Source organism: Eretmochelys imbricata, chromosome 1, assembly GCF_965152235.1.
Source record: "Eretmochelys imbricata isolate rEreImb1 chromosome 1, rEreImb1.hap1, whole genome shotgun sequence".
Lineage (NCBI taxonomy): Eukaryota > Metazoa > Chordata > Testudines > Cheloniidae > Eretmochelys > Eretmochelys imbricata.
In genome coordinates, this window is record NC_135572.1 from 180,194,116 (window position 1) to 180,216,955 (window position 22,840).

General features: G+C 39.7%; 1 protein-coding gene across 1 annotated transcript in view; it reads right to left on the bottom strand.

The window, feature by feature from the left end:
- ROBO1 (roundabout guidance receptor 1) overlaps positions 1 to 22,840 on the bottom strand; it is an 868,975-nt gene that overhangs the window by 65,165 nt on the left and 780,970 nt on the right. The window contains exons 8-17 of the mRNA XM_077815450.1: positions 19,488 to 19,496; positions 16,696 to 16,820; positions 14,265 to 14,436; positions 11,945 to 12,150; positions 10,516 to 10,597; positions 10,193 to 10,361; positions 9,931 to 10,097; positions 4,574 to 4,695; positions 1,666 to 1,897; positions 142 to 263 (exon numbers count right to left, since the gene is read on the bottom strand). Coding sequence (XP_077671576.1) covers positions 142 to 263; positions 1,666 to 1,897; positions 4,574 to 4,695; positions 9,931 to 10,097; positions 10,193 to 10,361; positions 10,516 to 10,597; positions 11,945 to 12,150; positions 14,265 to 14,436; positions 16,696 to 16,820; positions 19,488 to 19,496 — 1,406 coding nt within the window. The remainder of the gene's footprint in view (positions 1 to 141; positions 264 to 1,665; positions 1,898 to 4,573; positions 4,696 to 9,930; positions 10,098 to 10,192; positions 10,362 to 10,515; positions 10,598 to 11,944; positions 12,151 to 14,264; positions 14,437 to 16,695; positions 16,821 to 19,487; positions 19,497 to 22,840) is intronic.

Here is a 22,840-nt window from a genome sequence, read left to right on the forward strand (position 1 = left end):
TAAAAAAAAATAAACTGAGGAATATTTTTTGATTCCACATGCTTTTGATTTTTACCAGTAGATGGAGCCAAGTATCCACGAACAATTTATCCATCAATAGCATGTCAATACTTTGCAGTGAATAAGAACTCTACATGTCACCTTATATTCTTGGACCATTCCATTCTGGGTATCCTCAGGGGGTGGCTGCCAGGTAACCACAATTGCAGTCCCATTCCCGTCATTCTTAGTCACTGAAACACTTTGAGGTGGAGCACTAGGAGCTGTTTGCGGGAAGAACCAGATGGTTAATTTGTTGTTGTATTTCTAATACAATGTTGCCAAATGCTTTTTAACAAGCTGCTAGTGCTTGATACATAAACAGCCCATTCTGCACTACACAAATGTAATCATAATTTCTTGTTTCGCCATTAAGGATGTTTCTGTCTGTCAAGGTAAACGGACGTGAGAGACAAAATATAGTCTAGTAATGTGAACAGGTGTTGGGATCCTGGGTTCCATTACTGGCTCTGCCACAGACTCACTTTGTCACCTTGACCCAACACTGAGATCAAAATATTAAAAAGATTCCACTAATTTTTGGTGCCTAACCTGAGACATGTAGATCCTTCCTTTCAGAACTTCTGAGCACTAAAATTAACCTAACAAAGACATTTGGGTGCTCATCACTTTAGAAAAACCAGGCTGTTGGTGTGCCAAGTTGGACACTCAAAATGTAGGCACCAAAAAGTGGATGTTTTCAAAAATGTTGGCTTTAATTTCCCTGAGCTTTAGTTTCCCCTTTTTTGTAAAATAAAATAAAATAAAATAAAATAAAAATATGTACTTCTTAAACTCCTGTTATTTGTAGGTACTTTCAATGAGAAGATTCTTTTTTTTTTTTTTTTTGGTCCATTAGAGTCATCCTAAGATGCTCTGGGTTCAGGTGCTGCTCTTTTGAGGCTGCTTCAGAGGCCTAGAGGGAAGGCAGTGAGGGTCATCTGTTCAACTAGTGCAGCCAAAACGTATGGTGCAGGTCTGGGCCCCACCAACGCACTGAAATGTCTACTCTGAGGCATTTTGATTATGTTTGACCTTGCAAGTAAAAATGCTATGGTGAGGGAAATGGCTTTGTGAACCCTACCCTCCTTCTAGCACATGCACAGAGGAAGATGCATAATTTAGTCCAGTGTATTTGTTGCTCTCACTCATCATCTTTTCATTTTGTACCAGTGATGGATCCAGATATACAAGCGCCCTAAAAATGTGGTTTCCTTCCTTCAGCTACAATACTTTGATGATTTCTGCGGTATCTGCTATTTACTTTAGATAGTGATAAGTATGTGTTTGAATTTGATACAAGTCACTTGTGACCAGACCATGAACTCAGCAGGGAGGAGAACACACTGCACTGGAGATAAAAAAAAAACATTTCCCTTTTATGTGCTGGAGGGGATTTCTGCACATGCCTCTCTCACATGCAAAGTTTTAAATATTTACTTCTGTGCCATGAAACAAGTCACATAATGATCAGTCCAACACACTGACAGTCTCCTCAGCTGTGCACTGCTGTGTTCTCATACAGTATGCACTTCAAACAAAATCAAATAATGAATGTATCATAGAGAAACTGGCCGAAATACTCCTTCAAAAAGAAAAGATGAAGACAGACTTGCTGATACTTGCCTTCTTCTAGAGTTTTTGCAAATTTCACTTCGCTATCTGCTCCTTGAAACTCGTTAAAAAAAGGGCGGGCCTTGATTTCATAGTTTACACCTTTCTTCAGCTCTGGAATGATGACGCTATTTTTGGTTGGTGTTCTCACTTCAAAAATTAACCATTCAGATTCACCGTGGGATGCAGTGGTAGGCCTGTACAGAATTTTATATCCCTGAATATACTGGGATTGCTGGTCCACCTAGCAGAACAGTAGAAACACATGTTAGTGAATGACTAATGGACTGTTTAATACCTACAAACCATAACATTGCCTGTAGTATTATGCAAAATACTAAGAACTATCCATTTATTTTATCCAAAGTAAACAATGCTACTGAACCAGATAAAAATTCCTGGGAATTACAGCAAATTATGGGCCTTATTCACCACTGCATTAATACATTTTTAAGATAGTATAATGGCACAGACATCAATGAAGGGATAACAAAACGGTGACTCACGTTCTATATTTTGTAAAATGAATAACCCCGATGCCAAGGGGCTCCAAGCAGGGCAGGGGTTTGTCTAGGTGGATCTGTTTGCCGGATTGGGGTATATATTTTAATAGTTCAGATGATGAATATAGAAATCAAACAAAGAAACAGGTCAACCTTCCTGAGGAGTGGAAGCCTCCCAGCTTGCACAAAATGACCCTTGCTTCCTCCCCACTTCCTTGTGGACAAAGTGGATTTTAAAGGGCAGCCAAGTGGCACTATCTACATTCTGATGATTATGCTTGACTCTGTCAAAGGCCAGATAAATCCAAACATTTCCTCCATTCTCAGTGACTCAGCAGGGGGCTACTGTGCTGTAGAACTGGTGCTTTTTTAAGCAGTCACCAACAGGGCCAATAAAAATCAGCTTTTTAAAGGAAGGAAGCGACCAATAAAGGTGGATCAAAACTGCACTCAGTTGACTGGATTGTCATTTGCAGTAAAGCCACTTTATGTCACTTGGCAGTGTACAAAGGCCTTAGTGTAAATAAGAACCAGGGTCAATATATTTGGGGATACTTGAGACAGGAGGTTACCTAATAGAATCGGTGTCTTGTGCAGCTTTCAGTATATTTTAGTCACTGACTTTGATAAATGATTTCTGATGTATAGGCAAATTTGAAAATAAAAACGTCTACTTAAAAACATTCAGATTTGTCCCATTTAAACTATTTTATCTGGTGACATAATAAAACTGTTTGTTTGCAATGTAACACCCAAGCAACATGTTTTGTTTCAAATAACTGACTGATGAATGGCTGCTCGCTAAAATTGAGGTAATGCTTAATCTTTGAAATTGCAGTCAGAGACCACCCAAGAGACCAAAAAAATTGGCTGCCTGGAAAAGGTTGTTCTGTAACTAAAGGTCAAACAAAATTATGCTTGGAAGCTTGGTGATGTTTTTAAGTGGTCAGTTGAAACGGGAGATTGCCTGCTGCAGGTGGTCCTTAGTGCAGGTTTCACTGTAAATACTGGGCATCACAGCAGTCAGTTTCTTTACAGTTCTTGACTATGTAAAATGCTTTCTTTACAAAGTTACGCCATGCTAGCTGTAGCATCTTGTGATCACTTCATTATCATGAATCTTGCCCATATGCTCAGGGTTTAGCTGATCGCCATATTTGGGGTCGGGAAGGAATTTTCCTCCAGGGCAGATTGGAAGAGGCCCTGGAGGTTTTTCGCCTTCCTCTGTAGCATGGGGCACGGGTCACTTGCTGGAGGATTCTCTGCTCCTTGAAGTCTTTAAACTACGATTTGAGGACTTAAGTAGTATAGATATAGGTGTGAGGTTTTTTGCAGGAGTGGGTGGGTGAAATTCTGTGGCCTGTCTTGTGCAGGAGGTCAGACTAGATGATCATAATGGTCCCTTCTGACCTAAATATCTATGAATCTATGAATCATGCCTGTCAACATTTTGAGTTGATCAGAAGGTAGCCCAGATGACAGTTTAAAGCTCCATTCCCTTGGGATTAATTGTCTCCACGAGTGGAGTTGCCCCGCTCTTTTCCTGACCACCTAGTTGATATTGTTTAAAACAGCCGTTCGTTCATTTATATTGTCTTATATCTTTCCTTGAATAGACTTATTCCTTTCTCATACTGTACTCTCTTTCTTTCTTTCTTTTTTCCTTTCTCCTCATCCATCCCCTTCATGCCACAATTTATTTCCCTGTATTCCTTCAATTTTTCTAAGCCCCCAATCTTCTCATTCTCTCTCCTTGTCCCTCCTCTGTATCTCTTCCTACCCCCTCCCTTGGGGACTCCTATAGTATCTTTTTCTTTTCTTGCCCTGGTTTTCCTCCTCTTCCATCATAACCTCCATACTTCTGACCTAACTGCTACTGACCAGTGTGATTGTTTCCCATTGTGTTTTTCTTTCCCACCGCATGTGTGTTCACTTTTAAGCTAGTAATTGCTGTGCTGTGGGAGGAAGTGCATTTCTCAATATCTGATCTGGGGTGGGTGGGCATGGCAACTACCACATACCACTTCCTGCAACTCTGGTTGATAGACAGAGGAGCTATAGTGTTATCTCAAACATGACTTAGGGCCTGATGCACCTCTCACTGAATGCAACGGAATGGCTCTCATGAACTTGACTTTGGATCAGTCCCTTCACCTCCTGACAAACGATGCTGAGCACCCTGGATATGGCATAGCACTCTCTGTAGAATGAGAAGATAATCTAGGTTCTGATTAAGACAGGCACAGTCAGGGGAGTGCTGTAAGTGCCAATACACATGAAGTGATTTTCATGTACAACAGCAAGCTATTTTCATAGCTTCTTGATATAGTTTAACTCCCCCATCAACAGTGCGGTGTAGTATTGGGATTTAAATAAAAGTTCCCTAACCCACCTCCCATTTTATAACTTTTACTTACTGTCCAATGAACTTCAATTGAGGAAGAAGAAAGGATAGTGGGGTTGTGAAGATGCAGAACCACATCCCCGAGCTCTCTCTGGACCTGTTTGTGATCCACACCCTGGCTTGTAGGTGGAACATCTGGAACAATGTAAGAACCCATTCTTATAACTGAACTGAGTCTTCCAAGTACATAACTTGATTGACAAATAGGCTTAATCACAGTACCCACTAGAAGAGCCCAAATGTGCAGGAAATAGAACTACGTGAAGCATTTCCACAGCAAAATGGCCAAAACCAATCTGCTTTTTCAGTGGAAGCAATGTGGGGAGAGGGAAGATATGGGTGGGTGGGTAGGTGGGTTGGGAGCAAGGAGTAAAAAGAAAGAACAAGGTCAGGGTTAACTATGGTAAATTACAGCAGTAGCATCACCTCTCATCATGCAAATCTCTCTTTCCTGCAGGGAAGGGGAATCTCCTACAGCACACTCCAAACACCATAGAAACCAGGAAACAATCAAGGAGGGGCAGAAGAGTAGGTGTGTCTAAAAATAAATTCAGTAGCACTCTAGCAAGTGTTATTGTTGGTTTTTAATTACCTATTAACTGTAGTATAGTAATTAAATGAGGGGAAATGAACCACACAGATACAAGGTCTTCCAAGGGCAGGAGACTTCAGTGAACAGGGGCCAAAGCGCAGTTGCTTTCTGTCTCCCTTGATATTTGCAAATCCAATACTGGTCTCTTATTGTTGAAAGAATTGTTCATACATATGAAAAGAGGAATTCCATTTGATGTGTTCTATCATTTGAGCTGGTACAATGGGGTGAGGATGTTTTCCATGTACAACTCTCAGAAAGCATCTTGGTCTGAAAAGAAATGACTCTCCCCATATGACACATTTATAGTGCACTCATCACCATGATATCTGAAGTGTATGTGTACCATGGATATCAGAGTACAGTATTTTTATATTCATTTCATAATTTCCCTTTTTTTCACTTCATTATACACAAAAACTATGTTGGCAACAGAGAAAACCTCAAGCTCGGAAATTCACATGACATGAAAACTGCTGATTTTTTTTTTAAACAATCACAGATATGTGTGAGCATGTTACACACACTTCGCTCCATGATACTACTCTCTCAGTCTAATCTTTTCTAGTGTTTAGGCAAGGTTCTGAAATCTACAAGCATTCTTCTTTCTGAAACATTCAGTAGGATTCTTGGCAATTTCAATATCTGCCTGTTCACAAGAATGGCCAGAGAGGGGGCATAGAGGAAAGGTGTATGTGCATATCCATGCCTGCAACAAAGCCAGATCCATGAGTTTGTTACAGGTGGGTCCATCTGAGGAGTCCATCTGAGGAGTGAGAGCGGCAGAATGTTGATGACCTCCCTATGGAAATTGCTTATATAAAATATGAAGGGGACACATAAAAAAGTGTAACTTTTGAGGGGATGGTTACATTTCCAGCCCATTACCCAGTGTATTTTTAAATAATTCACTGACCATCAAATTAAGAAATTATCTATCTATATATGTATGAAGTTACTGGCATGTGAACAAATTCTTTATCCAGCAACACAGTCCACATTTGAGACTGTAAGAGCTATGCCACCTGGCAATTTGTCACACAGCTTTTCCAACATATTCACAAGAGTGTGGGATTATTTCAAAACTAAATAATCAGCGTGTGGCCTATGTGCAACCAGTGGGTGACAAATCTGTCTGCTTAGCCATGAAGACTTTTTAAAATAAATACACCATTGTGCAGCTACTGTATCCAAATGAAAAACATTCTGCCAAATTGTCCACAAATCCATGCATCTTTTCCTCCTTCTGATACTCTTAAAGACAGTAACTTCTGCAACTTGGATTTGTGTAAATCTCTGACCATCCTTTTGCCTGGAGCTTAAAGGGAGAGTCATCTTAATAATTAGCAGCCTAAACAGAAGATGGCACAACAGTTGAGTCACCAACAATATAATAAACGGTTAACAAACCTTGTCATTCATACCTGTGAACTACACCTTTGAACTACTCAGTACAGCTTATCTACTCTTTGGCTTTCTCATTTCAACTTTCAGCTTTCCAGAGCAAAGACTGTCAACGTTCTGTCTCCGAAGCACATTGTTCAGACTTTACTAATACTAAAATGGCAATGGCTGAGTGAGAGGGTGAGAAGGGGATTGCCACATTTGAACTATATTTAGCACAAGATCTCCAAAGCAATCAGCCTCTATGACCAGAAGACAATTTTGACCTATTCTGGCTTGAGAGGAATTCATGTGAGACTGAGGTGATACTGGGAGGAAGAGGGAAATGCTTTCAAGAACTAACCTCGTTTATAACATTTCCCACAACTGAAGACATATGCTCTGAGATTGTTCATTTGGCATACAGGTTTAATGCCATTTTGATCTCCTCAATTCTACTAGAGATCCAAATAGCCACAAAAGCAAAAAAAAACACTTCCATCTTCAATTAACCCGATTATTTTGTCTCATCTTATAAGAAGCACACTAGGCCCCAGTGATATACGCATTTGGGAGTTTCAGGCTTGATATAACAACTCAGATTTAGGATTGAAGCCACAAATCCTGAAAAACTTCAACTGGTATAGAACACAGCAGCCTGCCTGCATAGCAACACGGGTTGCCATATCGACGAAACCCCAGCGAATTGCCCCTACATTGTCTTCCCATAGAACACAGAAATCACTTCAAGGTCTCGGCCTTGTTATTTACACCCATCCATGGGATTAGCCCTAACTATTTGAGAGATCATCTCTCCCTCTGTGACCATGATCTCCCATGATGGCTATGCTCTACTGGAACAATGAAACTGTCATCCAACAGGGGAAGCTTGTGGGTGCAGAGGATGGAACTTTCGCAGGAGCTTGAGCCAAATTGTGTAATTAATTCGCACAAGAGAATGACCAAAACCCAAGCAATCTGAATTAAATGTAAAACTCATTTCTTTGATTTGCTTTCCCTCAGGAACTTCTTCACACAGGGTACGTCTACACTGCAATCAGAGGTGTGACTGCAGCACATGTAGCAGCTTTGATCTAGCTGCTCAAATAACAATAGAAGCAAAGTTGTGGCAGCATGGTCAGCAGCATGGGTTGTATAAAACTTACTGGGACCTGGGATATGCACTCCAGCAGCTAGCCCACACTACTGCAGCTTCACAGGTATTATCTGAGCTAGCTATATCAAAGCTAGCTCAGGTATGTCTTCACATTCTGCAGTCACACCTCTAATTTCAGTGTAGATATACTCACGGACAACAATGCATGTCCTCACGCGCACACAATGCAAACTAATAAAACTAATTCTCCTGTAGGCTGGTTAGTAAGAAATTGAGAGTTTATCATTGTTAATTCTCTTCTGAAATACTTACTCCTGGGGGGATGCTGCACCAGTGCGGGGGTGCAGAATTTATAGGGCCCACATTTTTCTGTACCCCCGTGCAGAAAAATGCAAAAAAAGATCTGCAGGGGGACACATGCCTCATCTCCAGCAGCCCAGGCAGTGCGTCTGTTCCAGCATGCCTGGAGCAGTCTCTGAGATGGGGAAAGGCGCTGGACATGCGTGCCTGCAGGATCACCATTGAGGGGGTGTCTATTTATTATGCACAAGGCAGGCTAAAGACACAAATTTTTACTCCTGGGGGGATTCTGCAGGACGGCACGCCCACAGAAAACGGCATCACTGCACATTTCCTGCTTTTCCCTGCAGAAAACAGCAGGGAAGCAAAGGGAAGCCTCGCCGTGGGGAGGAGGGGTTGTGACCATATGTGCAGTTTTTTTGGGGGGGGGATTGCTCCCCAAACAGAGGCAAGGCATGGGGTAGGCACACAGGGTTAGCAGGGGTGGCGACTTGTATGGGCTCATAGTGCCCGGGCTCCAGCAAATTCAGGGTCCCCTCATGCACTCCAACCCCGTGCCCCAGCCCAGAGCCCACACCCAGGACCCAAACTCCCTCCCACACCCAACACCCCCTCCTCCCCTGCACCAGCCCAGAGCCCAAACTCTCTCCCAGAGCCCACACCCCTGCCCCACCCAAACTCTCTCCCAGAGCCTGCACCCCAACTCCCCTTTTGCACCTCAACCCCCTGCCCCAGCCCAGAGCCTGCACCCAGCACCCAAGCTCCCTCCCAGAGCCTGCACCCCAAACTGCCTCCTGCACCCAAACTTCCTCCAGAGCCTTAGGCTATAATTATTGTGTGCATAATTTTTAATTTTTTGGCACAGAATTCCCTCAGGAGTAAATACTTGAAAGGCACTCAGATAATATGGTGATGAGGAGAGAGAGAATTTTGCTTTTAGCATAAATAGCATATTGTGTTAGATTTATGTATGTGCATTTTCTCAGGACTGTTTTATAACATCTGATGGCAAATGGGTAATTTGCCTATGTGACAACTAGTGTTCTGAGTTTAGAGGTAGACTGGCCATCAGATTAAGAACTTCCCCGTCTGCACTGGTTCACCTTCAGAAGTTTTTCACATCTGTGTTATTTTCTCAATCTTTGATTCTCATGAATTCAATATCAATCAATATCAATGAATATCAGATTGGAAACCCATGAATGCACAGTTCTGACTGCACAGTGCCTATGTGCTGTGTCACAACTTCATTTGTTTTCTATATTAAGCTAAATTTATTACAATTTATTATAATTATATTACTGGGCCCATGATTTCTATCTGCCCGAGGAATAGTGTTTGTATTTCAGATGATTCCTTATTCATATTTATGCAATGGTATTATAGTAGTGTGGGGACACTAATTCCATCTGCTTCACTATAGGGGTTGTGGCTTTACTGAAGTCTCTTTTCCCGCACTGGACTTACCTTTAATAGTAAGCATTTTGCTGAGGATTACACTTTACTTGTGAAGTGGTATCCTGATCCTCCAAATTTTTAATTTCTCTGCTTCCCCAGTACAACATACAGCACATAATACTACATGCTCTCTCTCTGTGAATCATAACCGCAGCTTGATTCTCTCTCCTTTTAAATTGATAGTATGAAAATTATGAAATTTCCACAGAATTTGGGGGTTTGTGTGAAAACTTCACAAAGCCAAAGACTAACAGTGCTGCTAAGACGGGTCACTCAATTAGGTGTAACTATATTTGGATAAAAATTATTAGGGTTCCCTTATGTCAACGTGATAACCTTTTCAAGTAGCTTTTAAATAAAATGCAGCTTCTGAGCAATGTAAGTTTACCATCTAGTAGATGCAGTGACTTTTAGACATCATTTTAAAGTTCGCATAAATATGATCACCACATCTAACATTGCTCTGTAATATATCATTACAGACACTGTGGGGCCTAAATGCTTCAGTAAATAGGTTTACCTTGAGTTTTCACTGGGTCAGATATCTGGCTAGGATCACTAAGTCCATATGCATTAGCTGCCCTCACAAGGAAGAGGTAAATTGCATTAGGTTTCAGCCCTTTAACTGCAAAACTTTCAGGTTTCACATTTTCTGCTACAGTTTGCCAACTGCTACCAGCTGCATGGCTAAGGATAAAACACACAGAACAGCAGGTTAGAATATGCTAATTGAACCATATATAAACTGTAAGTACAACCAGGTCACATGAGAATCCTCATACCTGAAGGCCTCGATTATATAAGACGTTGGAGTTGCACCTGAATTCGAATTAGGTTGCCATGACAGCGTGACTGTATTTCTGCTGACGTCTGTAACTTGGGGCTTTGAGGGCGCACTAGGAATCAAGTTTGGGTCAGTCGGTCTTGGCGGTTGCACTGGAACTCCAAATTCTAACAAAAAGGGACAAACAGGCTAAGTAGGGATAGAACGTAGGTGGGGGTTCAATGACGTTCACATCTGCATTATCAATTTATTACCAAGTTAGATAAATGTTGCATGTTAATTTCTGATTTTCGTCAAGCAGAGAAAACCTGATTGATTTACCTTGGACCTCAATATAAGCACTCCAGGTTGCTTCGCCACTTGGAGTTGAGGCAATGCAGGTATACCGGCCAGTGTCACCGAGCTGAATGGAGAGAGAGGAAACTAAATATTTGGAACAATCAGGCACTCGGTGGGCAGGAAAAGTAACTACAAATCAGTATGTCACCAAGAATATGGATACATACATTAGAATTTCCCGACCAGAAACGTCTCATGTTAGAAGGCAGGCCTTCACATACTGCTAAGTGAGAATCTGTACATACTGCTTCCATTCTATTTAAAGGCACAGGAAAATGCCAACACTTTTTAATGTATTAATTCTCGTTCTGTAATGAACGAAACTGCCAGACAAATCACTAAATCACTCCTTACCCTGCCAAACTCCCACTGAAGTCCATGGGGAGAAATAAACTCAGAAAGCTCCACACAAGGGCCTATGCACTACTTAAACTCCCACTTAAGTGGTGCTTAGGGATTTATGCAGGGCCTCAGGAGTAAATTTCAACCTTAAAACAGGGCTTACGTAGTTCACCGGGCCATGTACAGGTTGGGCTCTCTGGACTAGGGTGAATTTTACTCTGTGGAAGACCAAATACTAGGATCCCCATATACTATTATAATCCAAATCTGAAGAGTGGATTATTTGTCCACCTGTGACTTAATCACAATTCAAAAGAGTTATGGTCAAAGAAATGAGACTATACTCAACTATCAGCACCAAAAAACAAAAAGACAAAAAACACGCACAATACTCAGAAACGAAAGGTCAGAGGTTCAAATTCTGCATTGGCACAGTGCATTGGTGTTTCCTGTGAGCAGGTAATCATGACATCATCAGGTAGCACACTGCTGGGTGAGAAGTCTTACAAATGATTTTATTTTATTACTTTGATTTACCAAGGCACAAAGACTCTACAGATAACCACAGATGTTCTAGAGCAGTACAATATTTTAAGACATCATACAACTTGTCTGGAATGAACAGAAATATTGGCCAGGTATCCTGCTCCAATTCCCCAAGGAAATCATCCACACAGAGCTGATTAACCACTTTAAATATTTTATATATATGTCAAGATCTACCTTCCATACACTTTGTACCACATATGCATGTGTAATCTTGAACCAAAAAAAGCATAAGAACAGGTACTATATAGGGACAGGAAACTAAACCCTGAATTTTACCTGTGAATCTGGAAGAAAAAGTTTTCATCTTTTAACACGGTAGCTATGAATGTATATGGTGTAAGGGCAACAACATCATGGCTTTTTTGGTTTTTCTGGCTGTCTACACTACTCTGCAACTGTGAAATCCTGAACTAAGGTGGCATGTTTGTGTGTGGAGATTTAGATTGTTTTCATATATTACAGAGCTGAAGCTTTTGGTCCTTTACAAACAGTGTAAAGATTCATTGCCATTTCAAGCTACCTTGGCATATCGGATCTGTAAAGCTCCTGTCTCCAGCTGCTTGATGCGAGAGTCCTGGGTAGAGATGAGGACCCCATCCTTTCTCCAGAGGGTTGTGGGCATTAGAGTGCCCGTGGACACGCAGCTGAGTACTAACGTACCATCCACAGCTACAGTCTGATTCACAGGACCCTGTCGAATGACTGGGGGAGGCCGGTCTGCAATCACTGCCAGAAGAAACAACAGGCAATGGATTTTTGCAAATGAAAGCAATTTTCTAATCAGCTAAGCAACCGCCGTTGCTTGAGGCTTTGAAACAAACTGAAGATAATTAAACAAGTAATTAAAGTATGAGACATGCATTATTCCGGGTATATTAATATGATGCACAGCTACAGAATATTAACACGATATACAATATATTATTTTCAGAGGTGAAGGGGTGTCAGAAGTTGTGAGTTGGCATCTTCTAGGCACACTGAGTTCCATAGTCTTTAGATGTGATAATGAAACAAAAAAGGATTTCTCAGTTTCTTTGAAAAGGCACACTCTTTACTTTATAATATACACCTTACTATGCGATGGGTCGGTATAATTTGGGATTTGGAATTTGAACATTCGTTTACAGATAACTAAGAGGGCAGATGGGAAGGGAATAATTCAGCAAATATGCAGACACACAGTTTCCTAGTATGAAGCTGACTAATGGTAGGGTGGAATAAGTACAAAGCTGCTGTCTGGAAAAATATCAGCTTTTTCAATTAAAAAAATGTTTTGCAAGCATTTCCTTATACTCAGTTCTGTGAAAAATTATCTGACAGTACTGATTTGAAATCATAGTAAGACTCTTTCACAGTATTTCTAATAATTTTACTGCATCTTACACTCAACATAAATTAGCTATCTGTGATGAGTCATTTCAACGCTGTATTTACATAATGGCACAAAGTACTTTTAGTACTTATGCAAAGGAGAAACCATTGTCTATGTGTTGTGTGCACCAGAAGATTAGCAATTTTCCCAGAAGTGAAACCTATGGTACTGTACTTCAGTAGCTTCTCCTCCTAGCTCAGGGATCAGCAACCTTTGGCACGTGGTGCGCCACGGGCGGTTTGGGCCGGTTTGTTTACTTGCTGCGTCCATAAATTCGGCTGATCGTGGCTCCCACTGGCCGTGGTGCGCCACTCCCTGCAGCCCCCATTGGCCTGGAGCCGATCCCTGTCCTAGCTCATAATATCCTGAGATGTGCTGACACTATAAAATAACTGAAACTTAAAACAATATCCATTCAACAGCCTAACGGGAGCAGATGTGACTTGAAACCTGGTTTGTTAGCGTGAAACATAAAACTGAAATCCTGATCATTTGTGATCATTAAAGATCCCATGACACTTTTCACAACCAAAGAGTGTTAACAGTGATGTTTTGGCCAAATTCCAACTCAGGTAATTACATTTGCATACCTAATTGCCACCCTGCATTTTCAATTGTGTGATTTATACTTCACTTCCTTGTCTTAACCTGTTCTGATGTGTTGCAGTACACTGTTAAATCTCTCACTCCGGAGATGGCTGAAATGATCCCCAGTGCAGTTGGAAGTTCAATTTGTTAGGTGTGTAAAGTGTTCGGAGGACCTTATGGAGAAAAGATGCTACATAAATGTAGGCTATTATATTTGGTTTGGAGGTAATTTTCTGTATAATGTATATATCTATAGGCTTTATATTTAGGTCTTACCTTACTTGCTATTTAATTTAAAATAAATTATAAATTGGTATTTGCATAGTTAACAGCTGTGGCAATATCCTGATATGACACCATGGATGAAAAATACTTAAAAAAACCTCTATATCACAGATAATATCAATATGTCTTTATTAATTTCAGCTATTGACCGATCAGGATTTTCTAATGATATATTTTTTCATGTAGCCATTCACTCAGTTTGTTAGTTGACCCAAGCTCCATGGGTTAAATCTTAGCCCATCTGATGTCAGAGACAAAACTTCCACTGACTTCAGGTGGGCCAGGATTTCACCTTATCTGTCCTGTCACTCAGGATATGTCAAAATAGCAGCTGGAAGGGTGCTCCCCTGAGTGGGTATACAGACAAGCTCTAGCTCTGTTTGAGCTAGCACACTAAAAATAGCCATGTGGACACTGCAGCATGGGGAGCAGCTCAGGCTAGCCACCTAAATACAATCCCACCACGAGACCCTGGGTATGTACTTGGGCAACCAGATCAAGCCACCTGACAATACTGAAGTCATGCTCTTCCACTGCTGACGTTGTGGTTTTAAATAAAATTGATAACTGTAAAATAAAAGTATCTTCACTTTACCATCAGTAACTTCCAAGTATGCTTTTGTTGTGATACTTCCTGCAACGTTTAAAGTCTGGCAGATATAGTACCCAACGTCAGACCTCTGGACACTTGTGATTGTGAGGTCACCAGTCTGAGAGACTGAAAAGCGGCTGGATGACTGAGGCGGCTGGTATGAGAAAAGCAGATTCTAGAATATATATATATATATATGTGTGTATATATATATATAATTAGGAGAGGGAGAGAAAGAAATGGGTTAGATAGAATGTAACACATCTGCAATGTTCACCTTAATATGCCTAAACATGTGTGAGTTTATTATGCTATATATTCACATTATGCACAAAATATCTCTGTTTATATATCTTTATATATATATATCTTTATATATATATATATATATAAAGCATTTTATTATTGTATACTAATTATGGGACCTGTTTTTGAAAAAAGGTAGGCACATCTGTGAACTCGTATTTGGATGTATCTTAACAGGCCTGATCTAACGTCCATTGGAATCTAGAGCAGACATTCCTTTAATTTAAATAGGTGTTGGAGAGGTATTGATATCCAAAGATTCCATAACTGTGCAAACAATTGTGGTTTTTCTGCATATTGCAACAGTAATGTCCATGCAAATGTTCACACAACCATCTTTCAAAATCAAGGTTGCAGCATTTCTTGTAGTGAACTAGATTTTATTTCAAAAATGTATAAAAAGATGCCAGTTTACTTATTTGTGTTTAAACTTTAGACTGCCAAAGAATGGAGACAGAAATGTTTTATAGGTTTTCTTTTTAAACAGATGTTTTAGTCTCACTAATCATAGTGTCTGTTCTATAACCAGTACTACATTGTATAATAAAGTCCTATGCAAGTTTCCCTTGACATAGTTTTGGTTTGAAGTTAGATGCTATGGTACCAACAGCGGCCATGAAAGTCAGAGCTGAAACCAAAATAACACACATGCGTTACATCAAATACCGGTTTCAGATTTTTGTCTATGGCTTGGCATTTTGAGGGGAAAATATTTGAAGTTCTCTGTACTTTATGGACACTATTTTTATTGCTGTCTCTTGTCTGACTACATTTTGCTTTTCCTAAGGATGCCTAAACAAAGAAGATAGAGAATCTTCAATTACAATACAAGTGCAGAAACTTGTCAATAATCTTTTCCATCTCCATTTCTGGCTACATACTATTAGCCACTCAGTAAAGTCAAAAGGGACCCAGTGAAACCAAGAGGTTTTGCATTAAAAACCAACAGCTCTACTAACTGCCCCCCCCCCGAAAAACCAATAAATAAAAATGCACCCAGTGTAGCAGCCTACTTATATCACGAACTAACACTAGAGATAACCAGCTCAATTTTTGTCTAGTCACATCATTTAGTTTGATAGATATTTAACAAATAGAAAGAAAGGAGCCTATCCCAAGCTCTGCTTGACTTTGACTATTGTTTAGAAAAGCGTAACTACCCACCAAGAGCAATAGGAATCAATCAATACTCTCAGTAACAGAAAAATGAGAAATACCCTATCTTCACTGAAAATGATCCCTTATGCAACTTCTTCCCTTCGAAAGTCCCCCCTAAAAATGATATGTTAGGGCATTGAATAATAACAACTATCTTTTATAACTATCTGAAGAAGTGAGGTTTTTACCCACAAAAGCTTATGCTCAAATAAATCTGTTAGTCTTTAAGGTGCCACCGGACTCTTTGTTGTTTTTGTGGATACAGACTAACACGGCTACCCCCTGATATCTTTTATATTGTACTTTTCTTCATCTCAAAGCATTTTACAGAGTAGGTCAGTATCTTTACCCCCCATTTTACAGAGAGGGAAACTGCAGCACAGGGAGGGGAAGCAACTTGCAGTACTGTACACATTTGAGTTAGCCAAAGATACATAAACACGGCAGGTTATTTTTCTGGATGAGCGCAAGCCACAAAGCCCAGATCCATTTTTTTTTTCCAAAATGTGCTAGTGTTTGGACATGATGTTGTGGTTCAGCCAACTACAGCGCTAGGCCAGGATCCAAATTCTTGGGACTTTTGGATGCAGAGTTTTGGTTTGGTCCCATCTCTAATTATTCTATAGATATTACATCATTTTTCTGAATAGTGAAACAATTAATGAAAACTGTGAATCTAACAGGACACTAAGAATGTACTCATCCTTTCCAGCTTGTTACTATACTGACCTTTAAATTTTAGGAAAAAGACAAGTCCAGTAGGGAGAACACAGTTTTCCTTTCCATTTAGTACACAACATACAATATTTTTAAACTCACATGATGTATTACAATAATGCAGATGGGGTCCAGCATTTGCAGGCTTAGCAGTTATCTTCAGCTGGTAAACAACTGCAGGAACTGCCATCCTCTATCTGGCATTATTGCTTAAAGAAACTGGCATGAAACAAGAAAAGAAAATTGGCTTTACCTGACTTCCCTCCCTCCGCCAAAAGATGGCTGGTTGAGGGTTTCCAGTTGCTTCGCATTGAAAAGTCACTGTCCGTCCCAATGCAGCCACCTGGTCACGAGGTTTCACAACAAAATGGGGAGGTTCTGAGGGAGATAAAAATACACTAAAATCTGCAGTCCAAAGTTCACCCCACTGAAAGCCAAGTGGCAACTTGGCTGGTGCCTGAGCACCACATTTTATTTGTTTAAAAAGGTAGTGTGTTATAAACAACCTTTACTATGGAGCTGCGGCACAAAGAGACTGCAGCTCCCAACATTCAGTGCTTCATCTTGACCCAAGATTGATTGTTCTTGTGCTGCTCCTCCCTATTAAGATCCTGATTGTGCATTCCTTATTCAAGTTTGTGAGCTTTCAGCCAACCAAGCGAGTTTTAAGTCAACAAGTTGCATGAATAAGCATTCACCAGCATGATCATAGGGGTCACAGTCAGGTCTTAACAGAGGAGAGGGGCCACAGATCCCAACGGAGAAATCTCTGGGCTGCATCCGGCTCAAAGGCCACACTTTGTCCACTTCTGTACTAAATGCTATGGAGTAACTGTACATTCAGGTTTACATATACAAAAGTCACCCTCTTTGATTTAGGAAATCTCAGGAGAAAAAAACCGACCTTTAGTTGCTTTTATAAGAATGATCTGATGAAGTCAGGGTCTCAAAAATTTTCAATTTAACTCAAAGGCCCCAGAAATGCTACTGTGCAAATGATAACCATTTAGAACCTTCAATCCAATTATTGAAAAGGAATGAATTTAAAGTAACAGTGGGGCTGAATTCCTCCATTTACATAGGCAAGGGCATGTTCAAATAAAATATATATGTAAATGAAGGCAAATTTGAAACATCTGCTCATTCTAACATTATAAATGCTGCCAGCATTGTCCAAACTGTTTGATTTACACCTACTTAAATGGCCTCTTCATCTAGTAGTAAACAGAATGTCAAAAATTATGTCAGCTACATTAAAAATAAGTTAGAGCACTTGACAGCATTACATACACTGATGAGGTTAGCCCAGAAAAAATAGAATATAAAGTCTGTTAGGTGGTGTCGTCTTACACCTGGAAAAATTTGCATTAAATGAAAAGTCCTTTCACTTACTGTTTACATTTTTCAAATTCATTTCTCATCAGCTGTCTAAAGCATTAATTATTCTCCCCTCTTGTCTGAGTTCAGAGTGAAGTGAATGTTTTGAATCGGACATTTTAACAATTTTATATTCTTTTCTTTGAGTGCTTTTTCTTCACTTAAAACACCTTAAATTACTCATGTCACTTAGGTGGTGCAGCTTAAAATATATTCTGTGACTAAAACAACTGTGAATATCTAGATGAAACCCATGGATGCAAAACGTCCCTTCTGGACAATTTGTTTTCTTTGTTAATCCAGGTCAATATTTTCAGTTATCCATTTATCTATTCTATGACTATGCTCCCTATTTAGATCAGAATAAACACCAAATGTTCCTTTTCAGAATTTATAAGCAAAATTTTGGGGTGATTTATACTTGGACACAAATGTTAACATTGGTTGAATGACCTAACTAAGAAGCTATAAAAGGTAAAGCCCCACATAGATGTCCCAGTAATAGAAATAATAATAGACTCATAGTGATCACCATACCTTTAAAACAGAAAACCTGGATACATTTAATATCATGAAACGGGGGTTCTGGAGGATTTTTGACATCTATAGAGGGGATTTAATTTAGTATTGCAAGTAGATTGGGAAACGGAGTTTGCCACTGGGCTGTGGGGAAAGATTAGGAAACTAGTTTTAGGGGGTGCTTGCTTATAGTTTTCCAGTCTCCCTATCCTGCCTGTTGGGTTCCCATCCTCTGCACTGACCCTCCTTACTATAAAGGTATATTTAGGGCCTCACTGCCTCTTTAATGGATGTTGGCACAATGCCACACAGAGTAGAACCCTGGGTTTCTAAATTATATTCTGCTGCACTAGGATACATAGTGTTTGAGAGCTTACATAATTATAAAGGAAGGACTACAATGGTGCCCATCAAAGAGGCAGTGGGGTCCTTGTATTTCAACTTATGAGGAGAGTTGTTCAGGGAGTACTGTACAGATGGAGGGAGAAGAAGGGAAAAGTCAGTTGGTCAGTCATTTACAGTGTGATTTACAAAAGCACTTGCGGTGTTCTTCCAATTCTACTCCCATGAAAGTAAATAGCAAAACTCCTGATGCCTTCAATGGGAATAAAGTTAGAGTGCAGCTGAGTGCTTGTGGAAATCCCACTCGCAGTGTTCCTTCACTGGAAAAATTTTTAAAAAAATTAAAACACTTTACAAAATATTAATTTAAGTTTGCTTTCTTAACTAGGGTAAAATGTACATGTGTGGCATGTCATGAATATTTATCTTTATAGAACGCTGCAGCCGTTAGCTACTAAGGAAAAATAACTTCTACTGTCCTTGGAATCTTTAAACTAAATTGAATTGATTATACAGGAAAACATTAAGTATGACTTGTGTAGTAATGGGGGGAATGAAATCAGGAATCAGCTTGTACATTATTTAAAAACAGACAAAAAGTTAGCAACCCATTACCTTTGCTCTTTGCCAAAAAGTTACCCATACTTCATGCAGAATCTATTCTGTGCAGTCTGTCTTGTCAATAACAAGTGAAACATGGAAGTTGATTGGTTGAAGGACATGGAAGGGTATGGATGGAAAGGGTAAGAGAAGTTCCAGTCACAGTGATACGGTGATTAGAAGATGGCCAATAAAATTTCAACTTACCAGACACAACTAAAAACAAAACAAAACAGAAAGAAAACATGGAATAAATAAAATTAAACAAATAAAACTAAACAAAAAGTAAAACAAAAGAAAAGTAACAGGACCTTAGAAAGCACAAATATATTCTGATATATGAATAAATATGCAAAATCTATGCTATCCCATTGATTTTTAAGCAGGATTCCCCATCAACTTTTTAAGGGGAGGCTGCCTGGTAAAATGGATAGGAAACTAAACTAAAGTAAACTATGAATCAGGAGACATGGGTTCTACTCTGAGCTCTGCCACTAAACTTCTGTATGGCCTTGAATAGGTTGGTTCAATTCTCAATTTCCTCATCAGCAAAAATGCAAATATGGATACTTATCCTTTCTACAGCACATTGAGATCTACAGCTGGGAAAGGCTTTTTTAAACCTAATGTCTATTAATAGGGAGTTCTGCTTAAAAATCAGTGGCATGTTTTGTCCCAATTTGCAGCTTAGATATAATGACTGCATGCATCAGAATCATAATTCTCAGTCTAAAATTCTGCAAGTGAACTAAATGGCACATAATGTGATAATCAAAACAGATACAAAAAAGCCCACTTGTTACTCTTTTTCCCTCATTTTATCAACTTATCAACATATTCAAAGCACAGAGTTAATGTAAAATAATATAGATATCAACAGCCAATTATGTGAAACACATACATGGATTTTTTGTTCATATTTGAAAATTATCATAATCCTAGAAATTGTATAGTGCCTGGCTGATTAGTTTTACTTATTAAAGAGTAAGCATGTTATGGGGAACTCCAATACCAAGTAATTGATTTACTGATGTATTCTAAAAGAAAAAATTGGGCATTTCAAAAGCCAAACAAAAACAACAAAACAACAACAAAAGACTCAAACCAAACAAAGTAATTGTTATAAAATGAATAATTGCATTATCTTCAATACATGTCAAGGCCTTTTTATATATATATCCTTTTTAAAAAAACATAAAATATATATATAGTCACAATTCCTTCAACACTCTCATCTGGTTTTACCCTTTTACAGAGAGTAAAAATAACTACTGTTAAGCATGAGTACACTTTCATAATGAGCTAGTAAACACCTGCAATATGCCATCCTCCGATGAAACATACTGAAGAAACTAGTAATATTCAGCCTGTCAAAATTCATTAGGCAATGGAATCATGGGCTTACTGCTCAAATAAATGAAACATATTGTGGACTGCAGGTGTGCTACGAAAAATAAGTAGACATAATATGCAGTTATAAGACCATATTCAAACAGTATCTCTTTTGGACCAGGGTATAGCCAGGAAGCTGTAACTGAATATAACAAAACTGGATGAAATACAGCATACATTGCAAATAAGTAGGAATAACCATTTTAGGAGGGGGTGTGGAAGAGAGATGAAGAGAGGTGTGTGAACTGAGGTTTTCAAGTTTTTATTTTCAATTTTGCGAAAATAAGCTGAATGGTAGTTTTCACGTTAATATTTGGGTTCACAAAAGGTAAACAACAAAAATAATCCTGTTCACATTATACAGGCAAATAAATGGTTTGTCTGGTTATACCAGGAGGAGAAGAAGAGGCACTAGATGTGGTTTAATTAGGTTGCAACTTTATTATTAATTATATGGGAGTAAGTACCCAGCAGATAAAAGTGTACAGTGCACGTAATTCCTTGATCATTTCAATATATACCCAGGGGGCTTCAGTCAGCTCTCCTCCTTTCCCATCCTGGTCCCCAGCCCACCTGCTGCTGGGATCTTACAACCCACCCCCGTCAAATTACAGCTAAGGAGGGCTGAAATAAGGAAGGGGGTGTTGGCTCCCTGCTATACCAATCATAAGAGCACCAACCCCCTCTCCCCATTTCCACTCCTTTAACAGATACCTCCTTTAAATCCTCTACAATCCATGTATCTGATCACTGTATCCCTTCTCTATGGAGTACTTGCACTGATTATCTTCCCCATGTCAACATACTGAGTTGCGACATCATAGCCTAACTCCTGTGTTTGCTTCCAACTAAAAAACCTCTGATCCTGCTGCGGGGAAGGTGAAAAAAAATACCCACTTTGCCTAGGTAAATCTGTCAGTGAGGGAAAAATTCCTTCCCAGGCCCTTGAGAAAGGAATGACTAGTGCAGTGCCCACAGGGGATCCTGACCAATCTGGTATTTCACCACTTCCATGGGTGGGAGGGTGGATGCTGCTCCACTTGGTCCTGGTAAAAGAGAGCTTTTCCTGCCTGGCATGTACTTATATAAACTCCCCTCTCTTCCAGTCAGCTGGGTGGATCAGTCAGCATCCTCACACTGACTTGCTCTGTGGCTGCTGCAAACTCACTCCGTGCCTCTGTAGCCCTTAAAGAGGTACATACCTTCCTCCAGCAAGCCATACAATGCCTTCCTCTCACCCCCCTGCACCAGCTTCATGTGTGGTAAGGTCATTATGGCAGAAGTGGCCAACTGATGGCCTACTGGGTTTGGGATGCAGCTCCACTCCTCATCTCAAAAGCTGAACTTCAGGTTACTCTTGATTGTACTACACTACACAGCAACACTCTTTCTCAACAGAACAGCTCTCTGCCCAAAGCATGTGAAAATACGATCTGACACATTCTGGAATTTTCAGAGGATCTCTAGTAAAACCACCCAACAACTCGTATCCCACATCAGAAGACCGTGATAAAAGAAAAGAACAGAGTTCAAATGAATGTTCTTTAAATTCTTGCACTTTGGAACTCACTCTGAAGTACCACTTTTCTGTTTCTTTAGAAATACCAAAAAGGAGAAAAGTTTAGCTCTCGCTCACAGGAAGAGGAGTGGCTCCAAAAAAAGGAGGGAGATTGGGACTAAAACCAAGCAGTGATGTGTATAAGGTAAGGGCAGAATGGCCTGTTCCTTGCCAGGCCCAGTGCCTGTTCCAGCCATCAAGCTCTCCACAGTAAAGTTCATCTGAAACCTCCAACAGATACACATCTGTCTTGGTTGGTCAATTACATTCCCAAAAATCAAGTTAATTTATAAGTGCTGACATTCCAACTTTTTTTTACAAGAGGATTTTGTTATTGTATGTCAAAAATAACTCCATCAAGCAACTGAAGGTTTTTGCCCACCTGTAAAAACACAGGGGATACTAATGTATGAAAATAAATCCCTCTAGAAACAGGGCATCATGTCAGCTACAAATTTGTGGTGAGGGCAAAGGGTGAGTTTCATATCAAAAATATAAGCAAGTCTGTTAAAGAGGCATCATGTGCTTAAAAAAAATTGGACTCCTAAGCTTTATTAGTCTTCTCTTGATAGTTAAAGTTGTTATAACTGAAGAGAAGTGAGAAAAGATA